We start from the raw sequence: 21419 nt of genomic DNA, 5'->3' as shown, positions 1-21419 counted from the left end.
ATGCTTGATTTGCATTATATAGCATGCTTCTATCATAAGAGTAGAATGTCAGTGCTTGAGTAACATATAGATAAGTGCAGGGAGGGGTAGCTAGCAGGGAGCTGTGTCAGAGGCCACATATCATGTGGGAGTCTGTGTTGCAAAGCACTCTCCAGATGAAGTGAGCCTCCTAAGGCAGGAACTGCAACCTCAACCAGCAGGGTACCTCCAACAGCCATGGGCTCTGCAAGGGTCAGGAGGTCCAAGTGAGCATAATTAGATAACTGTTACTCAGTCCAGTTTTCTCTTCCACCACATGATTCCAGCATTCTCAAGTCAAACAGCCCAGAAGGTGATTGTGGGGCCTACAACATTTCTTCAGGTCGAGGCTTGTAAGTCTCACATTGCAGCAGCAACATTCTGTTTGGTTAAAGCTGGCCACTAGATGAGCACAGTATCAGTAGTGGGGAGATAAATGACCACCTTAAAAATAATTGACGTATATTGACTATCATGTTAAGCCCTAGGGATGACCTCAGCACCACTTCCAGCCCTGCAAAGAGAAATAATTTACACGTCATAAAATTTTACCATCTTAACTGATGGTGGTAGCCCACACCTTTAATCCCAGTGCTCAGAGGCAGAGGCAGGCTGATCTTTGTGTTAGAAGTCAGCCTGCTCTACAATGAGTTCCTGGCCAGCCAGGGATGCATAGTCAGATCCTGCCTCAAGAGGAATGAGAAGGGAAAAACAAAAACTTATAAACAAAGTACCTCACTTAAAGTTTATGTTGCAGAGAAGTTTAGTTTATTCACGTAACATCAGCCACTAATTCCAGAATATTTTTGTCACCCTCTGAAGAAACTGTACTGTTAATAGGCAGTCATACTCTATTACCTCTCCTCTCAAATCCTGTTCACCATTAAACATGAATTTTTTACCTCTGAATTCATCTGTTCTTGGCATTTCATGAACTGTGACCTTTTTGTGAGTGGTCTGACTTGGGATACTATTTTCGGGACTCACCTGTGCTCTGTTCTCAGCAGAGTTGTGTTGTGTAGCTGCACCACACACTGGTTATCCTTTGTCAGATAATGGCTCTTAACATTTACTACTTTTGCTGTTACCTTGTTTTTGTTTTTCAACACAGGATTTATCTCTTTAGCCCTGGCTATCCTGGAACTTGATTAGTAGACCAGGCTGTCCTTGAACCCAGAGATTGTACCTACCAAGTGCTGGTATTAAAGGCCTGCTTCAGTACTGCCGGTTTACATGTACTACTTTTGACTGTTTCAGATAACAAGGCTATGGACATTTATGTACAAAATGTTCAGGACATGTGTTTAGGTTCCCTTAAATATAATAGTTTGTACTGTAAATCATGTATTTTAAAATTATTGCTTGACTACATAATGTTCTTTTTTCAAAGCGTATGAAGTTTATTTCAAGTCAATACCATCTTGTTTTTCAGCGTGTACTGAGCCATCAAGATGATACAGCTTTGCTAAAGGCATATATTGTTGAATGGAGAAAATTCTTCACACAATGTGATATTTTACCAAAACCTTTTTGTCAGCTAGAGGTTACTTTATTGGGTAAACAAAGCAGCAATAAAAAATCAAATATGGAAGATAGTATTGTTCGAAAGGTAAGTAGGTTTTGCTACTTCACAAGTAGAGTCTTTATAGATACTAGGATTTGTTTGTGTGTGTGAAACTTTCATTCATAAATTTTAGCTTCAGCTTTCCTTTATTTTTTTATGTGCTCTTAACTATGTGTTTTTTTTTTAAAACATTACCTCCTCAGTTTTTCCTTTTTTTTTTTTTTTTTTTTTAAGCTTTTCTGGTTTTATCTTCAGCATCTTGTTTTGTGTTATTTCTTTGTACTTTATCTTCCTGTGAATTAATCATGCATTTTCTCTTTGAAAAATTCTTTCATTAGATTGTCTTCTAACTTTCTGTTTAATTGTGGCTAACAAGCTGTCATCTTTATAGTTTCTTTGTGCTGGTTTAAGCTTGGTGTGCACTGTGCTTATTTTTAAATAGTACATGTTTAAAGCCTGTGCCTGGTAACTACCTATACTTGAGTCGACAAAGGCTAGCCCTATGTGTCCCAAGGACTTTCAACTCTAAATTATTTTGTTATATTTCCATACTCATTTACCAACTACATTCCTACCAGTGAGAACTGAATGGAACCAGAGCTTATACAGGAGCACACACATGCTACATAAGCACTACTACTAAGCCTTAATGGAGCGTTGAAAAAGAAAAACTGCCATTTGAACTTCACATACTGTTTGCTGTGATAGTTATGTTAACAGACCAACAACAGAATTGTGCGGTGTGTGTATTACTGTCCTATCCTACTCTTAAAATTTGCTTTATATGGGGATACTGAAAAATTAGATACATATGATTTTTAGTGCTAGAAATAACTGCAAATTAAAACATGTATTTTCTTTTTTAGGCAAAAAAAAAAAAACCCTTTTGAAGGTGTTGTTTAATGTGTAGCCCCATAATCTTGTCCTCTTTTGTTTTTTTTTTTTTCATTCTTTTCATTTTTCCTGTTTTTTTTTTTTTGTTTGTTTGTTTGTTTTGAGATAGGGTTTTTCTCTTTGTGACAGCCCTGGCTACCCTGGAGCTGTAGACCAGGCCAGCCTTTTACTCACAGTGATCTGCCTGCCTTTGCCTCCTGAGTGCTGGGATCAAGGGTGTGTGCTACCACTGCCCAGCTTTTTTTTTTCCCCTCCAGGTTTTAACTTACTGTGAGGCTTACTGATTAGAATAAGCATTGATTCTGGGACCATATTTACTGGATTTATGCAGGCATGTTAGTGCTGCCTACTAGGACCCAGCTGTCACACAAAGAGGACTGTGAGTGTCATGTTAATTGCCTGTGGAAGATACATAGTGTAGTCACATGTACATGGTGAGAGTTACAGCATTGTTAACCTTTATTGCTGCTCTTACCATTACTAATAAGTGTCTGACAGTGTTACACGGAACATCAGTCTGTTTACCAGTGTGTATACTTTATTTCTATAGTTTGGTAGCCAGCTAGTAGATAGATGTACACATTTTTTTAAATTTTTTATTTAACTTTTATTAATTACACTTTATTCATTTTGTATCCCATCCACAGGCCCCTCCCTCTTTCCCTCTCGGTCCCTACTCCCCCCCCCTTTCTGCATGCATGCCCCTCCCCAAGTCCACTGATAGGGGAGGTCCTCCTCTCCTTCTTTCTGATCTTAGTCTATCAGTTCTCATCAGAAGTGGCTGCATTTTTAATAAGACCATTAGCATAAACATGAATGTGAACATTCTAAATACATAGTCTTCCATGTATTACCATATTTAATTTTTCTAACAAACACTGGACATTTGGGCTGTTAATAGTTTGCTCATGGGAAAGGAAATAAACAGCAGGACTGGGATCCAAATTCTATTGTGAAGCATTAGTTTTTTTTTTTGTTTGTTTTTTAGATTTTTGAGACTGGGTTTCTCTGTGTAGCCTGGCTGTCCTGGAACTCACCCTGTAGACCAGTCTGGCCTCTAACTCAGATCCTCCTCCCTCTGCGTCTGAGTGCTCAGATTAAGGATGTGTGTTGTCATGTTGACCGAGTTCTTTACTGTTATGCTAAAGATGTGACTTCTAAAATCCTCAGCAATGCAGATCTAGCAATAGGATTTCCTTTTCTACCATTTGTCCTGAAACTTTTGTGTATGATACTTGACATGTTAATACTTGAAAATGATGCTGTATTTTCTTACTTTCCCAGCTCATGCTTGATACGTGGAATGAGTCAATTTTTTCAAATATAAAAAACAGACTCCAGGATAGCGCAATGAAACTGGTGCACGCGGAGAGATTAGGGGAAGCTTTTGATTCTCAGCTGGTCATAGGAGTTCGAGAGTCCTATGGTATGTTCTCAACTTTTGTAGTCACATTTTCCTCCTAGAATCTTAGGATATTACAGTTTTGTGAGCCACATATCTGCTTTTTGTACCATAGACTTTTTTTATTGGCATTGACTCTGTGTCAAAGAAACCTGCTAAAGTTAAATTCATTTTTCATATTTCTTCATTAGTAACTTCTTGGTTAAAACTTTCTGGTGTCCTACACTAGCGAACTATAAATTGCCACCTATAGCTCGTAAAAGGTAACTTTATTCGGTGTTAATGTTTTCAGATGTTCTTTCTGCCTTCTTAACTTGTAACAATGATGTCATTTGTCCTTTTCAGGCAAATTCCTTTGCTCGTTTTAAACTCATCCTCATCCCTCATTTTACCTTTCCTAATTTTCAGACTAAAATGAGCCCTCACATTTAGTGATGCAGAGTAATTGTGCCTCCCAGGCATAATATTTTGCTTAAGAGTCTTATTTTACAGAATTAGTATATGTAACACAAAGTCATCCTCAGTAAATATATTTGTTGAATTAATGAACTTTTAGTCATTTAAAAATGTTTTTATCCTATCTTTGTTAAGTCTTTAGATTTTCTTCAGTATTATCTTTGAAATTGTGCTTTTTATTTTACCTGCCACCGGTCAAGACCTCTTTAAATTTTACATCTAGACTTTTGAAATGATATTTCAGTAAATTTTTTTCTAGTACTGAAAATTAAACCTAGGGCCTAAACTGCTATGAACTATATCCTTAGCCCCCTTTTCCCATTTTATTTTGTTTTTATTTATTTGTGTACAGACATGTGTGTTCCATGCTGTGCTGTTCTGTGTGTGTGTGTGTAGGTCAGAGAACAACTTGCAGGAGTTACTCTTTCCACTGTGTGGGTCTCCGGGATTGAATTCAAGCCGTAAGGCTTGACAGCAAGTGCCTTTCCCTGTGAGCCATCACACCAGTGCTCTGCTTCTTACCCTTTCAGTGTTACTCACGCTAAACTCAGGGGTGAGGCCCTCCACAGCTGTTTTTCCCTTGTGTTCTGTTAGGCAGATTGTCAGTGCACTGGAGCTTTTGTGCTTTTTGGTATTGATTTTCTTATCCTGACCATGCAATTTTTGTTTATTCCTGAAGATTCAGTTAAAACCATCAGTTTAGAAGGCAGTCTCTTTTCTTTTAAATAAGATATTCTCTATGACTATAGTATTTGTTAGTTTACTGTTTTGTGCTATGACCTTTGGAACTTTTCTAGACTCATAACCGTACCCCAGTATGTTATTCCTCTGTCATTCTCAAAATACTCAAATAGAGCTAACGTAACTTTATTTTCTGTCTTTCAGTTAACCTTTGTTCTAATCCTGAGGACAAGCTTCAGATCTATAGGGATAATTTTGAGAAGGCATATTTGGACTCAACAGAGAGATTTTATAGAACACAGGCACCCTCGTATTTACAGCAGAATGGTGTGCAGAATTACATGAAATATGTAAGTCAGAATTCAGTGCATTTTGTAGTTTCAACGGGTCTGCTGATAGTCTTAAAATGATTGCTATTTTGCTTCTGGACAGGCAGATGCTAAACTAAAAGAAGAAGAAAAAAGGGCCGTCCGTTACTTAGAAACAAGACGAGAGTGCAACTCAGTTGAAGCGGTAAGTGTGTGGCTGTGTGCTTTCTGGGACAGTCTGGAGCATGCAGCACAGGGTGACAGACACACCACTGACATCACTTCTTTTGTTGTTCTCTTTAATTTATTTTATTTCATATGTGGCTTGCCTGCATGTATGTATGTGCACTGTGTGTGTCTGGTACCTGTGGCGATCAGAAGAGGGTCTCGGACCCCTGGAACTGGAGTCACAGGTGGTTGTGCATCAGCGAGTGGATGCTGAACTCTCTGGAAGAACAGACAGTGCTCCTAGCTGCTGAGGCATCTCTTTAGTCTCCCACACCTGTCTTTGTAATGACCTTAACTAGCAGAGGTAACTGGTTATAATAATCTCCAGAGAGGAAAGTACATCTGTGAAGGCATATTATTCTGAGCTTTCTAGACTTTACTGTGTGTAATGTACAGCATGTAAGCTTTAGTCATTCTCATTAAGTATGCTGTATTTGTACTAAAAACATATGTTCTGTATATATATTTAAAAGAGCTGATCAGTGGGATTTTACTCATTACCTTTTTTTGAGTTCTGTTATCTTGATTGATAGTCATGCTAGTTTTATTCTTTGTTTAAATCTCACACTAAGTAGAGTCTTTGACTTTTTTTTTCCTTGAAGAAGACCGCTTATTCATGATTCGTAGTATATATGGTTTTGATCCATTAAAGTAATTTTGATACTGGCAAACAAAATACAAAAAGTTGAGGGCTAATTTAGTGGTTATTTATAGAAATTTTTCATAGAAATTTGTAGCCAGGCTTGGGCCTATTCAGAAGATAGGGCTGTTGTATATTTTTAAACAGGTATGCCATGATCAGAAGTATACCCTGTGGCCTAGGGAAGTGGCTCAGTGGGGACTGTGCTTGTTGTGTAGGTGAATTGTGCTGTTACAGAGCAACCAAGTAGAAAACATTTTAAAAACACAAAAGTGCCAGGAAAATGACTTATTATTAGTTAAAAATTGAAGCCCCGTGACTTGGAAGTCCATATAAAATGCCAGATTCAGTGGCACTCATTTGTAATCCCACCATAAAACAATGGTGATGGTGATATGGAGTTGTGCTTGGGTAGATAGTTTAGAAATGAAGTAGCTGTCACTAGTTACAGTGGTGGGAAAGATCTTAACCAAGCCAGAGAAGCCAAGAGAAGTCAGTTTCATAGAGAGAATGAACTAACTCCTGAATACAGACGCCCTTGTTTGGTTGAGGGACTTGAATGGTAGTGTTAAAACAGAACCCTGAGCTGGCAGGTGGCTCAGCAGGTAGGGTGTGCTCACTGCCAAGCCTACTGACTTAAGTTCAGTCCTCAGGACCCACATGGTGGAAAGACAGAACAACTCCTGCATATTATCCTCTGACCTTCACGTTTGTGCTGCCCGTCTCCAAATAAGAATCTAATTTCAAAATATAAATAGAGAAAACTTAAATAACTTTTAGTTCAACTCTTATTTATAGTTGGGGCAGAATAAACTCTTATTTACAAATCAATGTAACTAACAAGAGGAAGACCTGTTTTGTTGTCTGTATTAAATTTCAGTGGAGTAGAACTAATTGAATCCCACTAAAAGAAGAAGCTCCTGTATCGCTTAGCCCTTTTGTCTCATCCTCCACCTCCACAGATCTGGGAATGCTTCTCACACACGGCTTCTTAAGTGCTGGCTGTGCCTGTGGCAGCCCTGCCTTTGAAGTGTTTCTAGTCCTGGTGTAGCAGAGTGAAACGTTAGGCACATTGCTAAGTATTTCACCTTGTAGACCATGGGGATAGATTGCTCATCGCAGGGAAACAAATACAGGAAGGAGGTAATGGCATTTGACAAAAAGGTTTTCTTTGTAGAAGCTAGCAAATGGAGATGGAAAGGGAATCCAAGGAGAGAGAGATGGTTTATCGCTGTCCTTTTTATTCAACATGTTTTCATATAGCAAGTATATATTTAGGATCAACCATGTATGTAGTGCTTTGGTCAGTGTTGGCGAAGAAATATGAAAATGGTCTCTTCTCAGGAAAAGGACTTTCTTGGTATATGATGAGACTCATTTGAACCAAGAGAAGAAATCTAGCAATCTCTTTCTTTTTTCTGCATGATAAAAATGATTTTATAAATGACTTTAATGCCTATTTATTTTACATGTGTGTATGTGTAGGAGCACATGTGCCAGAGCATGCATGTGGAGATCATAGGATAGCTTGCAGGGATTGGTTCTCTCTTTCATAAAGGTTCCAGGGATCAAATTCAGTCACCAGGCTCAGTAGTACCCATAACCTCTCCCACACAGGTTTTAGTTTGTTTCTTTTTTTCTGGTTGTGCTGACAACCAAATCCATACCCTCATGCATGCCAGACAAACGCTCTGCCCCTGACCAGGACCCTTCCCGGTCCTCAGGGTGATGAATTGAGAAATGGTGGTATACAATAATAGCATCGCCATTCTTGTACTCTTTACTTCTTTTCCTCTTCCCTTCCCTCCTACTCTCTTCTTTGCTGCACTCTGGCATTTTGAAGAAGTGTATGAAATTGTGTGCATATTGACCCGGCACTGCCGTAGCATGATAAGTACACTGTAGTACAGCTAGTCAGTTTTCTACTTAGAGCCATCTTCTCACTGTTGACAGGTTTGGTTTTCCCAGTCAGGGTTTCTCTGTGTAGCTCTGGCTGTCTTGTAACTCGCTCTGTAGACCAGGCTGGCCTGGAACTCAGAGATTGACCTGCCTCTGCCTTCCAAGTGCTGGGATAACAGGCGTGCGCCAATACACCCACCTCCTTTTTTTATTGTTGTTGATAACTCCAAGTCTAGTTAATGCTGCTTATGTGTGCTAATAACTGGGTTTTTTTAAATAAAGAAATTTAAATATTCTACAAATATATCCTTTCTTATACTTTGTACTGTCTTGAGATGGAATCTCCTGGAAATAAGACTGCGAAGAAAGGGTATAACCCATTTACAAATTGCTGTATAATTCTAAACTGACTTTTGGATTGTCATAGTTCTTATTAGGATTCCTCTGTACAGACTTAAGTTTTATTGGTTTTTAATATTTTTCAATTTTCCAGTGTAACAAATTTTAAAAGATTTTATGTGGATTTAAAAAGTTGACAGTAAGCCAGGCGTAATGGTGAGCGCCTTTAATCCCAGCACTCAGGGAGGCAGAGGCAGGCAGATTGCTGTGAGTTCAAGGCCAGCCTGGTCTACAAAGGGAATCTGAGTCAGCCAAGGCTACACAGAGAAATCCTATCTAAAAAAACAAAAGAAAAAGTTACCAGCAGTGGCTGGAGAGGTGGCTCAATAGTTAAGATCACTGGCTCCTCTTTCAGAGTCTGGGTTTGATTCTCAGCACCCAGATGGGGACTCACAACTGTAAGTAACATTAGTTCCAGGGAATCCCAACACCAACACTCTCTTTCTGTCTCCTGCCAAAAACCTGCACTCAGAACACCTGTACACATGAAATAAAAGGAAGGTTAAAAAGATTAAGTCGCTGGAGAGCCAGCTCAGCAGGTAATAGGATTTACCGCTCTAACAGGGTTGCAGATTTTACTACGAGCACCCACACAGAAGCTCACCACTCTCCGTGACTTCAGTTCCACAGGGTCTAATGCCACTTTTTGGTACACACATGTGCACCAGGCAAAACATTCTTAAACATAAAATAAAATGTTTTAAAAATTAAATAATGGATGAAGCTGGGCGTATTTATTATTTATATTTATCTTTGTTTTATAAGTTTATGCCAAATTTTCAGAAGTATCACTCTGATTCCTTTACCTCTTTATTTAAAAACAATGTCAGCACAAGGGAAGCAGAACCCGGTAGGTCTCTGTGCTCAGGTCAGCAACCTGGTTCCTGTCATTGAGGCAGTTACTAAATTCTGTGCAGTTGTCTTTATTCAATTTGACCTCCCCTTTTAATTCTCCTTGTAACCCATAAGAAGTACTATGTATGTATGTATGTATGTATCTTAGTTTATATATGTGTGTGTGTTTATAGTTTATTTGTACATATCTGCAACAAAAGGTTTATGGAATAATGCTTATTGTTACAATATATTGTGTGATAGTCTGTTGTTTTATTTTGGTTTGTTGTTGTTGTTTTTTAACTATGACTTTCTTGGTTTTGGAGATGGGGTCTTTACTATTGGCTGGCCTGAACTTACAGAATCGACCTACCTCAGCTTCTTAAGTTTTGGGATTTAAGGTTTTTGCCATCATAGCTGGATTTACTGTTCTATGACATTAAATATATATATATATATATATATATATATATATATATATATATATATATCCTTTACAACATTTTGAGACATTACAGGCCAGATTTTTAAAATCTGAAATTTCTGGATTGCTAGTAACAGCATGTTTATGTGCAAATTTATCAAAATAGAAAACATTAAGTGAATGGGGCATAAGCCTATTTAGAGTGAGTTTCTCCATCAGTTCTGTATGATTAAACTTACCTGGTTTTAGTCTGGTTTCACTGGTGTGGATCAGTGTTGAGTATGGGTCTGGAGTGAAGGTTCAGCAGTATAGAGCTGAGAACCCAGGTTTGGTCCCCAGTTCACAACCATCTGTACCTCTAGTTCTACGGGATCTGGTACCCTCTTCTGGCCTGTGATGGCACCAGCCATGCATGCAGTGAACATATATACATGCAGGCAAAACTCATATGTATAACATAAAATTGGTTAATGTTTAGAGGAGAAGACACTGAGTGAGCATACTCAGGTCAGCAGTTGGGGCAGAACTTCCCACCATATTGGGCAAGAAGTTCTTAACCGTGTGTGTTATTTTAGAATGCTAGAAATGAGATAGTCATTGGCATATTTGAGAGAGACTTAACAAAGATGCTTTTATTAGGAAATACATAAACATTTTAAGAAGGAGGAAAAATGGTTTATATTTTACTCATTTAAAAAAAAAGAATAGTTTCAGCTCTCTTGCCTCAGCTGCCTGGAATACAAGATTCTCCTCTTGAAGCCTCTCAGTGCTTGGATCACAATGAATCCCCTTACCTAAATGCATATTCAGTGATTATCCATATTATTTCTATTCCAAGGAAAATTTTTGACAGAATAATTCTTAAGACACATGTAATACTGCCTTCACTGTTTAATATAACTAATGATCTGTTTAGGTTTTTCAGAAGAGACATATTAGCATTTCTATATTTTGCTTCTATGCTCACAACCTTTATTTGATTGTGACAGGGTCTCTCTATATAACTGAAGGTAGGCTAAAACTCAGTGTTCTCCTGCCTCAGCATCTTGAATGCTAGGATCACACACATCACTTCTTACTTTGTTGATCCTTACATGGGGGGTAAATAAGTTCTTGGCAGTGATACAGCAGGAACTGTGTATGAATTGTTTGCGCCTTTAAGATTTTTTAAAAATCTGGTCTTGTTAACCCAGACTTTTTCATTTCCCTTGATTATTTCAACAGCTTCTTTCACAGTCTTTCTACCACCCCGTATCCTGTGCAGTCACCATTACACTGATCTCTAATGGCCACATGGAAGGAACATCTGACTGATTTTATACTCTGTTTAAAACTTCCCTGAGTTATCATCTCTTACTCCTGTGCCAAATCCATAAACTATCGATTTTCATTCAGAATCCACTTTTATCCCACTTTTATAACTTTTTCTATTTCCTCTCTTTACTTTGTCTAATTTAGTATACCTAGAAGGCTTAGTCCATTCTAGGACTACTTACTTTTTAAAATCCAATTTAAGTTTCCATGGCTGGGTATGGTAGCACATACTTTTGATCCCATTACTTGAAAGGTGGAAGCATGTGGGTCTCTGCGAGTTCCAGGCCAGCCAAATAATATATAATGAGACCATGTCTCAGAAATAAAGAAATGAGGAAAAAGTGTTGAGTCTATAGCTCAGTGATCAAGCTTGCCTAGCTTGAGAAAGGCCTTGGGATTCTAGACTGCCATCACCAGGGAGACCAGGTGTGGGGTACAGGAGAGGCATGTATGTGTGTTCACTGTATGTGTCCAGTGCCCAGAAGAGGGTGCCACATACACTGGAATTAGAGTTACAGATTTTTGTAGCCCCCGTGTGGGTTCTGGCCTTCTGCAAGAGTAACAGATTCCTTTCACTGCTGAACCATCTCTCCTGCCCAGAGGGGAATTTAGGAGTCACTTTTAGCAGATCCTTAGTTTAGTTTCCCTGCCTCTTAGTTAGATAGTTTCCTCTTCAGAACAGCTACTACCTGTGTTGCTTGTGAGCACTAGGTGTTCACTTACTCTAGGCAGCAGACAGTGGTTTATAGAACGTATTCATAGTCATACTGGATTATAAGTAGAATTAGGATTCTAATACAGGTTTCACCAGGTAAGAGAAGTTAGCCAAAGTTTGCTTTGTTTTGGTTTTTGTATGTTTTTAACTTTCTTTCTCCCTTCTATGGAGAACTAAATTTTAAAGAGAAGCTAAGTTTTTTCCTTTACTTTGGTAAGTAGTGTGGTATAATTCATTCATTCATACGTCAAATACAACTCTGTATAAAAATAAAGTCTGCTTTCATTGTACTTACTTTTTTCCTGTTGAATGGCATGATTTGATTCATTAGTGTGCTGTAAGGCTTCTACAAGCCATTACTGTTTTTGCTGTGTTTCAGCTCATGGAATGCTGTGTAAATGCCCTGGTGACCTCGTTTAAGGAGACTATTTTAGCAGAATGCCAAGGCATGATCAAGCGAAATGAAACCGAAAGTAGGTAAAAATCTCACATAAAGACATAACCTTTTTAAGAGAAGATCTTAAGCAGATCACCTGATTAATTGTTATTGGGTCATTCTTGTAGATGGCGGTACATTTCCTCCTGTATATACCAACACTTACTTCTTTGGGAAGGCTTTTGTCTTTTTTTCCTTAAAAGTCAACTGTGCTTTGAAAGGCTAGTATAAGTTGTAGACATACAGTCTAAAGTAGAACTGGGTGTTCCACTTTTGTGTAGGAACTTGGTGAATCGTTTTAGAAAACAATAAAGGTGGCTCAGAAGGCCTGGCCTCCGAGCACAGGTGGTAGAAGGAAGACTCCCAGGTTGTCATCTGACTTTCACATGTTTAGGGCTTGCACTCATGCCTGCATGTCCCTCTCACACAGGTACTAAGAAAATAATTTTGTAGTATGATACTGAAAACATAGCATGTTAATAATGTTTATCCTGCCTGGCATAGCACTGCATGTCTTTAATGCGAGCACTCAGGAGGCAGAGATAGGCGGATTTCTGAGTTCAAGGCCAGCCTGGACTATAGAGTGAGTTCTGGGACAGCTAGGGCTACACAGAGAAACACAGGCTGAACTTACAGACCTCTGTCTGCCTCTGCCTCCTCAAGTGCTATCAATCGTAGGTATACACCATTGTGCCTGGCTCCATTAATATTTTCTTAATTAAGGTATGTTTTGGAAAGTAGGTATATAATAAACATGAAATTTACTCATTTTTACTTCTCTTAGGAAGCCACTTTTAATATTTTATGTGTATTGTCCTGTGCAGTTTCTGGCTGCTTTTAAAGAATGTATTTTAACTCACTTAAGCTCAGAATTTGGCTTTTGAGTCAGGGTCCCATGCGTTCTAGGCAGGACCAAAACTGCCATGCAGCTGTAAATAGCATCGAGCTCTTCTGTGTGCACTCAAGTTCATAGAAAGAGTGTCAGCCTAAACAGTTATATCTGATCCATACTGAACTTTGCAAATAGTTCATTTAGAGATGATCAGTACTGTGAAGTAAGGCTGTGTGAATGCCAGTTAAATGCTTTATACGTTTTATGAATAAAGGTTAATGTTAACTCTAATACAAATTTTTATTATCCTTGTTTTTAATCTCTTAATTTTAATATTGTACTTTATGAAATGTAGTAGTCTTCTGTGTAAATTTGTATTCTTCTCCCCCAAGATACATGAGCTTACTTTGTAGCCCAGGCTACCCCAGAACCTGCAGTATAGCCTACTGTGGCCTTGAAAATCAGTCTTCCTGTCTGTCTCCTCGTCCAGCAACTTTTTCTTGAACAAAAGCTTTTAATCTTACTGGAGGTCAAGTGGCGTTGCCTTAGCAATAAAAGATCACTTTTAATTAGATTTTAAAAACTATTTTATTTTAATTTCTAAACTAATTATAGCCACAGGATACTAATAACATATTTCAAACTCCCACATAACATTTCTTCAGGATCTTATGACTAAGAAGACATAGTTGCCTTTATAGTGACATACACCTTTTGAGTTTGAGTCCAGCCTGGGCTACATAGTGAGCCCCTGTCACAAAACAAAAAACAAAAGGTGATGGACATTAATCAAGACATATTTATTTTTTGGGATAGAGTAATGACATGAGTGTGTTGTGTCCCTTCAGAGTTACATTTGATGTTTTCACTGATGGACAAAGTTCCTAATGGGATAGAGCCAATGTTGAAGGATCTAGAGGAGCACATCATCAGTGCTGGCCTAGCAGACATGGTGGCAGCTGCTGAAACCATCACTACTGTAAGTTCCTTCAGTGGCAGCAGTGCGTGTCATCCCAGTCACATCTACGAGACGATTGAAACAATAAAGTAGTAATTTGGAACATCAATCAGATTTACTTTTAAGAAAAAAAATTTCCCCAATTTTAAAGCCCTAGTCTTTTATTAGAATAATATTTTCTTGATTTCATTTTTGTGTTGTTGTTGGTTTGTTTTAAAAACTGAAATGGAAAACATTTTGTTTCCAGGACTCCGAGAAGTATGTGGAACAATTACTTACACTGTTTAATAGGTTCAGTAAACTCGTCAAAGAAGCTTTTCAAGATGATCCTCGCTTCCTTACTGCAAGAGATAAGGTGATATTTCTCTGTGTGGACATTTTAATAAAAGTTGACACTGTTACAGTTGACTTAATGATGCTTCTAAGTTGAAAACTGAGAATGTGGGAGGGACCTCGTACATTCTTTTTGTAGCTTTGTGAACTAAGATTCAACTAGGAAACTGCTCCCTCCTTAGTTTTTTCTGGGATATTGTCCTCTGTTTTGAAGGTTCCCGATGGTTGAATTTTCATTTATTCTCCTTTTAAGATGTGCTTTGCAATGGGTGTAGTGAAGCGTGCCTTTAATCACAGCGCTTGGGAGGCCATGGCAGGCAGATCTCTGAGTTCCAGGCCAGCCTGGTCTACAAAGTGAGTCCAGGACAGCCAGGGCTACACAGAGAGACCCTGTCTCAAAAACAACAAAACAAACAAACAAACAAAAAAAGAGATGTGCCTTGTTCCATTGCTGCTCTCCACATCTCATCCCAGAGATAGAGTTTCTCTGTAGCCTTGGCTGTCCTGGAACTCACTTTGTAGACCAGGCTGGCCTCTTAACTCAGAGATCCCCCTGCCTCTGCCTGCCAAGTGCTGGATTAAAGGCCTGCACCTTTGATAGTGGTGGTGGGGTAGGTGAGGGTGTGTGTGCATGCCAAGCTTTATGTGAGTGTGGAGGTCAAAGGGCAACTTCTAAGAGATGGCTTTCTAAAAATGAGGAACAAGGCTTAGCAGCAACTGCCGTTACCCTTGGAGCCACCTCCTTTGCACCGAAGTTAATGCTTTCCATCCTCCATGCCTTGGAGCTCCTGTGAGAGCTGCTTTTACAGTTCTTGTTCTCATAGGAACATTATACATTGAATCTTTTCTGACTGTCATGTTTTTTTTGGTTTTTGTGTTTTGTTTTTTTTCTTCCCCCTTTAGTGAAATGGGAGAACATACCATTTATTGAGAATGGACACTGGAAAGGAAATGTTAGCAGTTTGAGGAAAAAAGGAGGTGAAACAAAAATGTTGTTAGGAAGCTGAACAAGAGCAAATGGGTGTGAAGACAAGAATACTGATAGATAGAATATTGGTAGTTATGCTGTAACAAGGACCTTGCTGAAATGTTTATAACAGTACCCTGTGAAGGGGTCAATGAAACGACTTAGTGGATAAATCACTTACCATGATGCTTGCCTAGAGTTTTTGTCTAGAACTCCTTTTTGAAATTTATTTATTCATTCATTCATTCATTCATTTTTTGGATTTTGTTTTGTTTTTAAGACAGGGTTTCTCTGTGTAGCCTTGGCTGTCTTGGGCTCTCTTTGTAGACCAGGCTGGCCTCAAACTCACAGCAATCCGCCTGCCTCTGCCTCCTTGAGTGCTGGGATCACAGGTGTGCGCCACCGTGCCCAGCCTCTCTAGAACTCTTAAAAGAGAGGAGATCTCCACACCACAGCACACATGCACATGGCACATGCTTGAGCCTGTACCACCCCAATAACAGTAAAGTTTGATTTTCAAAAACTACTGAGGCCAGATATACCACTGAAAATTAAAGCTGGTTTAGAGATGTAATTCAGTAATAGAGTGAGTACTTTTTTAGTCATCATCCAGTTCTAGTTCACACACACAAAAAAAAATAGTAAACTTAGAAAAACACCTGGTTCTAATTTATTTGTATCATTGAACATGTAATTTGTATATTTGAAATGTTAAATCTCATCCCATTTCAAATTGGGTTGGTTTTTTTGCAGGCATATAAAGCAGTTGTTAATGATGCTACCATATTTAAACTTGAATTGCCTTTGAAGCAAAAAGGGTAAGCTTTTGTAAAAAATTAATTCAAGTTTGGGGGACTATGTTACACATTACTGGGTTGCTGGTTAAGCAAGGTGCCCTCTTTACCTACTAAGTTTGGGTTTTTCTTGGGGTTGCTTTTAAGTTTTACTTGTTGGTATTTTGTTTTGTTTAGTTTTTGAGACAAAGGGTCTAGCCTTGGATGGTCTCGAACCCTCTTTGTGGCCAAGGAGGACAACTGCAAATCTTCCCTGTCTCTACTTTTTGAGTGCTGGCATTCATTGCACTGAGCCTGGTTTATTCATTGTTGGGAATTGAACCCAGGGCTTTCTGTATCCTAAGTAAATACTCTACCAACTGATGAAGGTCTTTTGTCCTTGTTTTTATTATTATTATTTTTGATGTCTATGAATATCTGTCTACATGTCTTTAAGTCTACCATGTGTGCCTGGTGTCCATGTAAGTCAGAAGATAGCCTTGGATCCCCTGGAACTAGAGTTAAGGTTATTTGGGAGCCAGCAACCAAATCCGGGTCCTTTGGAAGAACAGCCAGTGTTCCTAACCACTGAACATCTCTAAGCTTCACAGCCTTTAATATCTTTAGGTTTTTTGTTTGTCTCACTATGTACCCCCGGCTAACCTGGAACTTTCTATGTAGGTCAGGCTGGCCTGGCTACAAAAAGCCTCATCCCTTTCTACCAGTGCTTGTATTAAAGGCTTGTGGCACTACAGCTGGCTTTATCTTTGACTTACAGGAAGTGTGACTACAGAGTCTCCGCCCCAGCTCTGCAGTGCTGTGATTGCATGCCTGGCTCTGTTTGCCTTTTGTTGTTGTTACTAAAATTTTTGCTATTTTGCTGTTAGAATTCTTCAACTTAGATTTTTTTTTTTTTAATCTACTTTAACAAAATATTTACTCTTTTGGAAAGTACCTTTTTTTTCCAAGTTGTTAGAATTTTTAATTGGATTATTTTGTTTATTGGTGTTTAATTTCTAGAATGTTTTTTTTTTTTTTTTTAATATAAATGAGTAGTTTTAATACTACAGAGCTACAGAAGCAGCTGTGGTGAAAGGATTGGAACTCAGACTGAGGAGCTTCCAGGGTTGCTGACTCCCTGCTTTGGAGAAGTGTTGCTGGAGGGCAATAGACGTTTTGGTGGCCACACTGGCTCGGAGTGACTGTGCTTTCAGTTGAAAACCAAAGAAGGACTTTTTTGTTTTTGAGACAGGGTTCATTTGTAGACCAGGCTCAAACTCACAGAGATCCGCTTGCCTCTGCCTCCTGAGTGCTGGGACTAAAGGCTTGTGCTACCATGCCCGGCCCATGAAGGACATTTCTTACATGTGCTGGTTAACCAGAGCGAGGCTGATCCTCAGCACAGCTGCGGCACAGATTGAGCCGGCTCGGTTCATACTTCGATTGGAGTGATCTGCTCTTTCTCTGCTGAGCAGTGGTTGAACCCACTGCTAACATATGGTCTCTTGTTTGTGTCTTCATGATTCTTTCACATTTGGTGCCCATTGCCAATTCTCCGTCACCAGTACTGTGGAGACAGAGAAAAATCATTTCAGAAATAGTTGCTCAGGGGACTGTAATATTGTAGTAAAAGATAACTGCTTTTTTTTTCCTTCCCTAGAGTGGGGTTGAAAACTCAACCTGAATCGAAATGTCCCGAGTTGCTTGCCAATTACTGTGACATGTTGTTAAGGAAAACACCCTTAAGCAAAAAATTAACCTCTGAGGAGATTGAAGCGAAGCTTAAAGAAGTGGTAAGGACATTTTTTAGAATTTTATTTCTTCATCAGTAAAGTTTTATTTCCTGTAGTAGGTACGGAGGAGTGGTTATATCAAGTCGACGATCTTCTCCCAACAAAGGGAGCATTGAGATGGTATATCGGGACCTGTATACATTCATATAGGGAAACAAGTCCTGGGAAGGCATAGTTCTGAGTATACTCAGTTCAGTAGGTCTAACCAGAAAGGAAATATAGCAGGCATGTTTTGGGGCATAACTACCTAAGGTGTGAAGCAAATGTTTGAAGGATTGAAATGGGGCATAGGAATACCTGGGGCCTGCTGAACTTCTGTTTTTAGAATGCCACTCAGGAATGAACATGCTCACTTTTCTGTAAATATTTTAGTTGTGCCTGTAAGGAGAGCATGAGGATTCTTTCCAAGGCAGTGTTGTCCTTCTGAGAAGGAAGAATAGGGCCCTGGAGAGATGGCTCAGAGGTTAAGAGAACTGGCTGTTCTTCCAGAGGTCCAGAGTTCAATTCCCAGCAACCATATGATAGCTCACAACTATCTATGAGATCTAGTGCCTTCTTCTGGCATGCAGGTGTACATGCAAGCAGGACACTATATATATAACAAAATAAATCTTTTTTTTTTTTTTTTTTTTAAGAGTAGATATTTTGCTATCCTACAGGTTCTTAAATAAACTTAATTTGATAGCTCAGTGGGGGAAAGTGCTTGCTGTGTAAGCATAAGGACCTGAATCTAGACTTCCTGCACCCACGTCAAAAAGCAAAAGTTGGGGCTGGAGAGATAGCTTAGTGTTTAAGAGCACTGGCTGCTTTTCCAGAGGACCCTGGTTCAATACCCAGCACTTACATGACACCTCACAACTGTCTGTCAGTCTCGTTCCAGGGGATCTTATCCAACTCCCTCACACAGACATACATGCAGGCAACACACTGATGTACATGAAATGAAAATAAATAAATAAATCATTAAAAAGAAAAGGAAAAGCTGAGTGTGGTGATGTGCAGCTGTAACCCGGTGCCGGGGGTAAGCATGTGGTGCCATAGAGAGGTGGATGCCAGGGCTAACCGACGAACCAATTTTGCTGAATTGGTGAGCTCTAAGTTCAGTGGGAAACTCTATCACAAAAACTGAGGTGCACTGGAGAGATGGCTCAGTAGAGAGCACTGGCTCCTCTTGCAGAGGACCTGAGTTTAGTTTGCAGCACCAAGCTTTCAGAACCATCCCATTGCATGTCTGTGGTACATGGAGGAACACCCATACGCATAAAAATAAGTAGGTAAGTAAATGTGCAGAGGAATGGAGGAAGGTGCCAGATGTCAGCTTCTGGCCTCCATGTCACGCATGTGCACACTACACTCAGAAAGAACTGTATTTATCTGTAAACATTATAAAGTTTTGCAGTGTAACACCTTCATAAAGGTTTTTCCGAAAAATCTTTATTCAGTAGCTTTCTGTTTGTTCCTCTTTGTCTTTGTGTGTGTGCGTGCTGTGTGCCCTTTCCTGCATGTGGTGCTTGCCTGTGTGTTGTGTTGGAGACTGACATTTGACGTGGGCCTGTACATGCTAGACAGGCACTATACCATTCAGTGACATCTCCTGAGGGCTGGCTAATAGGTATGTATCACCATTCCTCCTGGCTTCTTTCTTGATGCTGTAGGTGATTAAAGTCTGTTTCCGTTAAAGAACAAATAAACAAGTGGAGCTTTTCACTCCATTTTGTTAGATCTCAGGAGAGATAGGGAGCAATGAGAGTAGGTGAAAGTTAGTTATTTGTTTGTTTAGATTTTTTATTATTTTTATGTGCATTAGTGTTTTGCCTGTATGTATGTCTGTGAAGATGTCAGATCCCCTAAACTGCAGTTACAGTTGTGAGCTGCCTGTGGGTGCTGGGAATTAAACTCTGGTCTTCTGGAAGAGCAGCCAGTGCTCTTAACTGCTGAACCATCTCTTCAGTTCTTTGGGTCATCCTGGTTGGTTGGTTGGTAGTAAAATTATTTAGGTGCAGAGAGTTGGGTTAAATGAGAGAAAGATCACAAGTACAGACAGAAAGGCCTAGGGAGATGATTGCTGTCAAAATTAAAAGTAAGATGTATTGAGAAATTACTACTAGTTTCCCTATAAGGTATTCTTACATTTATATGAAATCTGAAAAAACTTAACAGGAACTGAAAGATTAATTGGTTTAAAGTCTCAAATATGTAGCCAGGTATGGTACTGCACACCTTTAATTCCATCATTCAGGAGGGGAAAGTTGGTTGATCTCTTGAGTTTGAACCCAGCTGCTACACATAGAGAGTTCCAGGCATACACCGCCTCTAAATAAATAAGTAAGTAAGTAAGTAAGTAAGTAAGTAAGTAAGTAAGTAAATAGGTGAGTGAGTGAATAAATAAGCAAAAGCAGTGTCAAATTTGCTGGTGAAGTAGTTACTAGAATGGGTTTCTCAGAAATGAGTAAATTAACAGACCTCTGTTTATCTCTTTATAAATCTGTGTATCCTGGCTGTTGGGAGACATAGAAAGGTCTATGTGACAGAAATGACCAAGTATATAAGAATTTAAAGTAACTTTATCTTCTGTGCAGCTCTTGGTACTTAAATATGTACAGAACAAAGATGTTTTTATGAGGTACCACAAAGCTCATCTTACCCGACGTCTCATATTGGACATCTCTGCTGATAGTGAGATTGAAGAAAACATGGTAGAGTGGCTAAGAGTAAGTACAATTTTTTTTACATTTTATTGGGTGTGGGGTAGAGGCAGGCAGAAGAGGTCTTAAGGCAGCTCAGCTGTTAGTCCTCGGTTAGAGCAGGTAGAGGAGAAAACAGTTGGAGAGGTGCAAGTGTTTTAGTACAAGTGTCTAGGTGGTGGCCCTGCAGGCCAGTGCTGAGGGTGTTCATGTGGTGGGTGCCCCAAAGAAATAGCAAGGACATTCCCACGCGCTCTGTGCTCCAAAATGGCACAGTGGGGACGTAGGACTGAGTAGGTGCGGAGGCGTGGACGGTTAGATAAGGTGGAGGGAAGCAGCAGCTGCACAGGCAGATTCTAGAATTAAATTCCATATACACCTGAGGAGAGTAGGCCAGCAGCTTGTTAGGGACTGCTGAGTTCCTTGGGGAAGGGACTCATTCACACCACACCCATGCTTTCAGCACCAGGAGAATGAAATGGAAAGGAAAGGACATGACTGCTGCTAGGTATGGTGGAGGAAAAAGTTTATTGTAGATTAAAGAGAGACATAGCCAGAGGCAGACACATCTGGAAAGGCCCAGAGTGGTCATGACCCTGACCCTTGTAAGGAGACAGGGAGGGGAAGGGGGAGAGAGGAACCAGGTGTAACAGCCAGGAGGCCAAAGATACAAAAGTGGGTGGATAACCGAAATTAGGGAACAGTGTATGCCAGCTCTGTAACAGGTAGGCACTGAGGGATGCTAGGAGAACCCAGAGGCCAGGTCGGCTTTGATATGTTTTTTTTTTTAATTTACTTAAATTTTTTTTCACAATTTATTCATTATATATCCTGATTGAAGCCCCCTCCCTCAATTTCTCCCAGTCC

The 21419-nt window shown here is 39.5% G+C and overlaps 1 protein-coding gene across 1 annotated transcript in view; it reads left to right on the top strand.

Moving 5' to 3' along the window:
* Positions 1 to 21419, top strand: part of Cul5 (cullin 5) — a 54664-nt gene that overhangs the window by 21563 nt on the left and 11682 nt on the right. The window contains exons 4-13 of the mRNA XM_055621822.1: positions 1451 to 1627; positions 3761 to 3902; positions 5220 to 5365; positions 5448 to 5528; positions 12156 to 12249; positions 13893 to 14023; positions 14250 to 14357; positions 16056 to 16120; positions 17736 to 17868; positions 20448 to 20579. Of these exons, the coding sequence (XP_055477797.1) occupies positions 1451 to 1627; positions 3761 to 3902; positions 5220 to 5365; positions 5448 to 5528; positions 12156 to 12249; positions 13893 to 14023; positions 14250 to 14357; positions 16056 to 16120; positions 17736 to 17868; positions 20448 to 20579 (1209 nt within the window). The remainder of the gene's footprint in view (positions 1 to 1450; positions 1628 to 3760; positions 3903 to 5219; positions 5366 to 5447; positions 5529 to 12155; positions 12250 to 13892; positions 14024 to 14249; positions 14358 to 16055; positions 16121 to 17735; positions 17869 to 20447; positions 20580 to 21419) is intronic.

This window comes from Psammomys obesus, unplaced genomic scaffold (genome assembly GCF_907164565.1).
Source record: "Psammomys obesus unplaced genomic scaffold, mPsaObe1.curated_primary_1811, whole genome shotgun sequence".
Lineage (NCBI taxonomy): Eukaryota > Metazoa > Chordata > Mammalia > Rodentia > Muridae > Psammomys > Psammomys obesus.
Note: the sequence above shows the minus strand (reverse complement) of the source record. Positions and strands in the feature narration are given on the sequence as shown.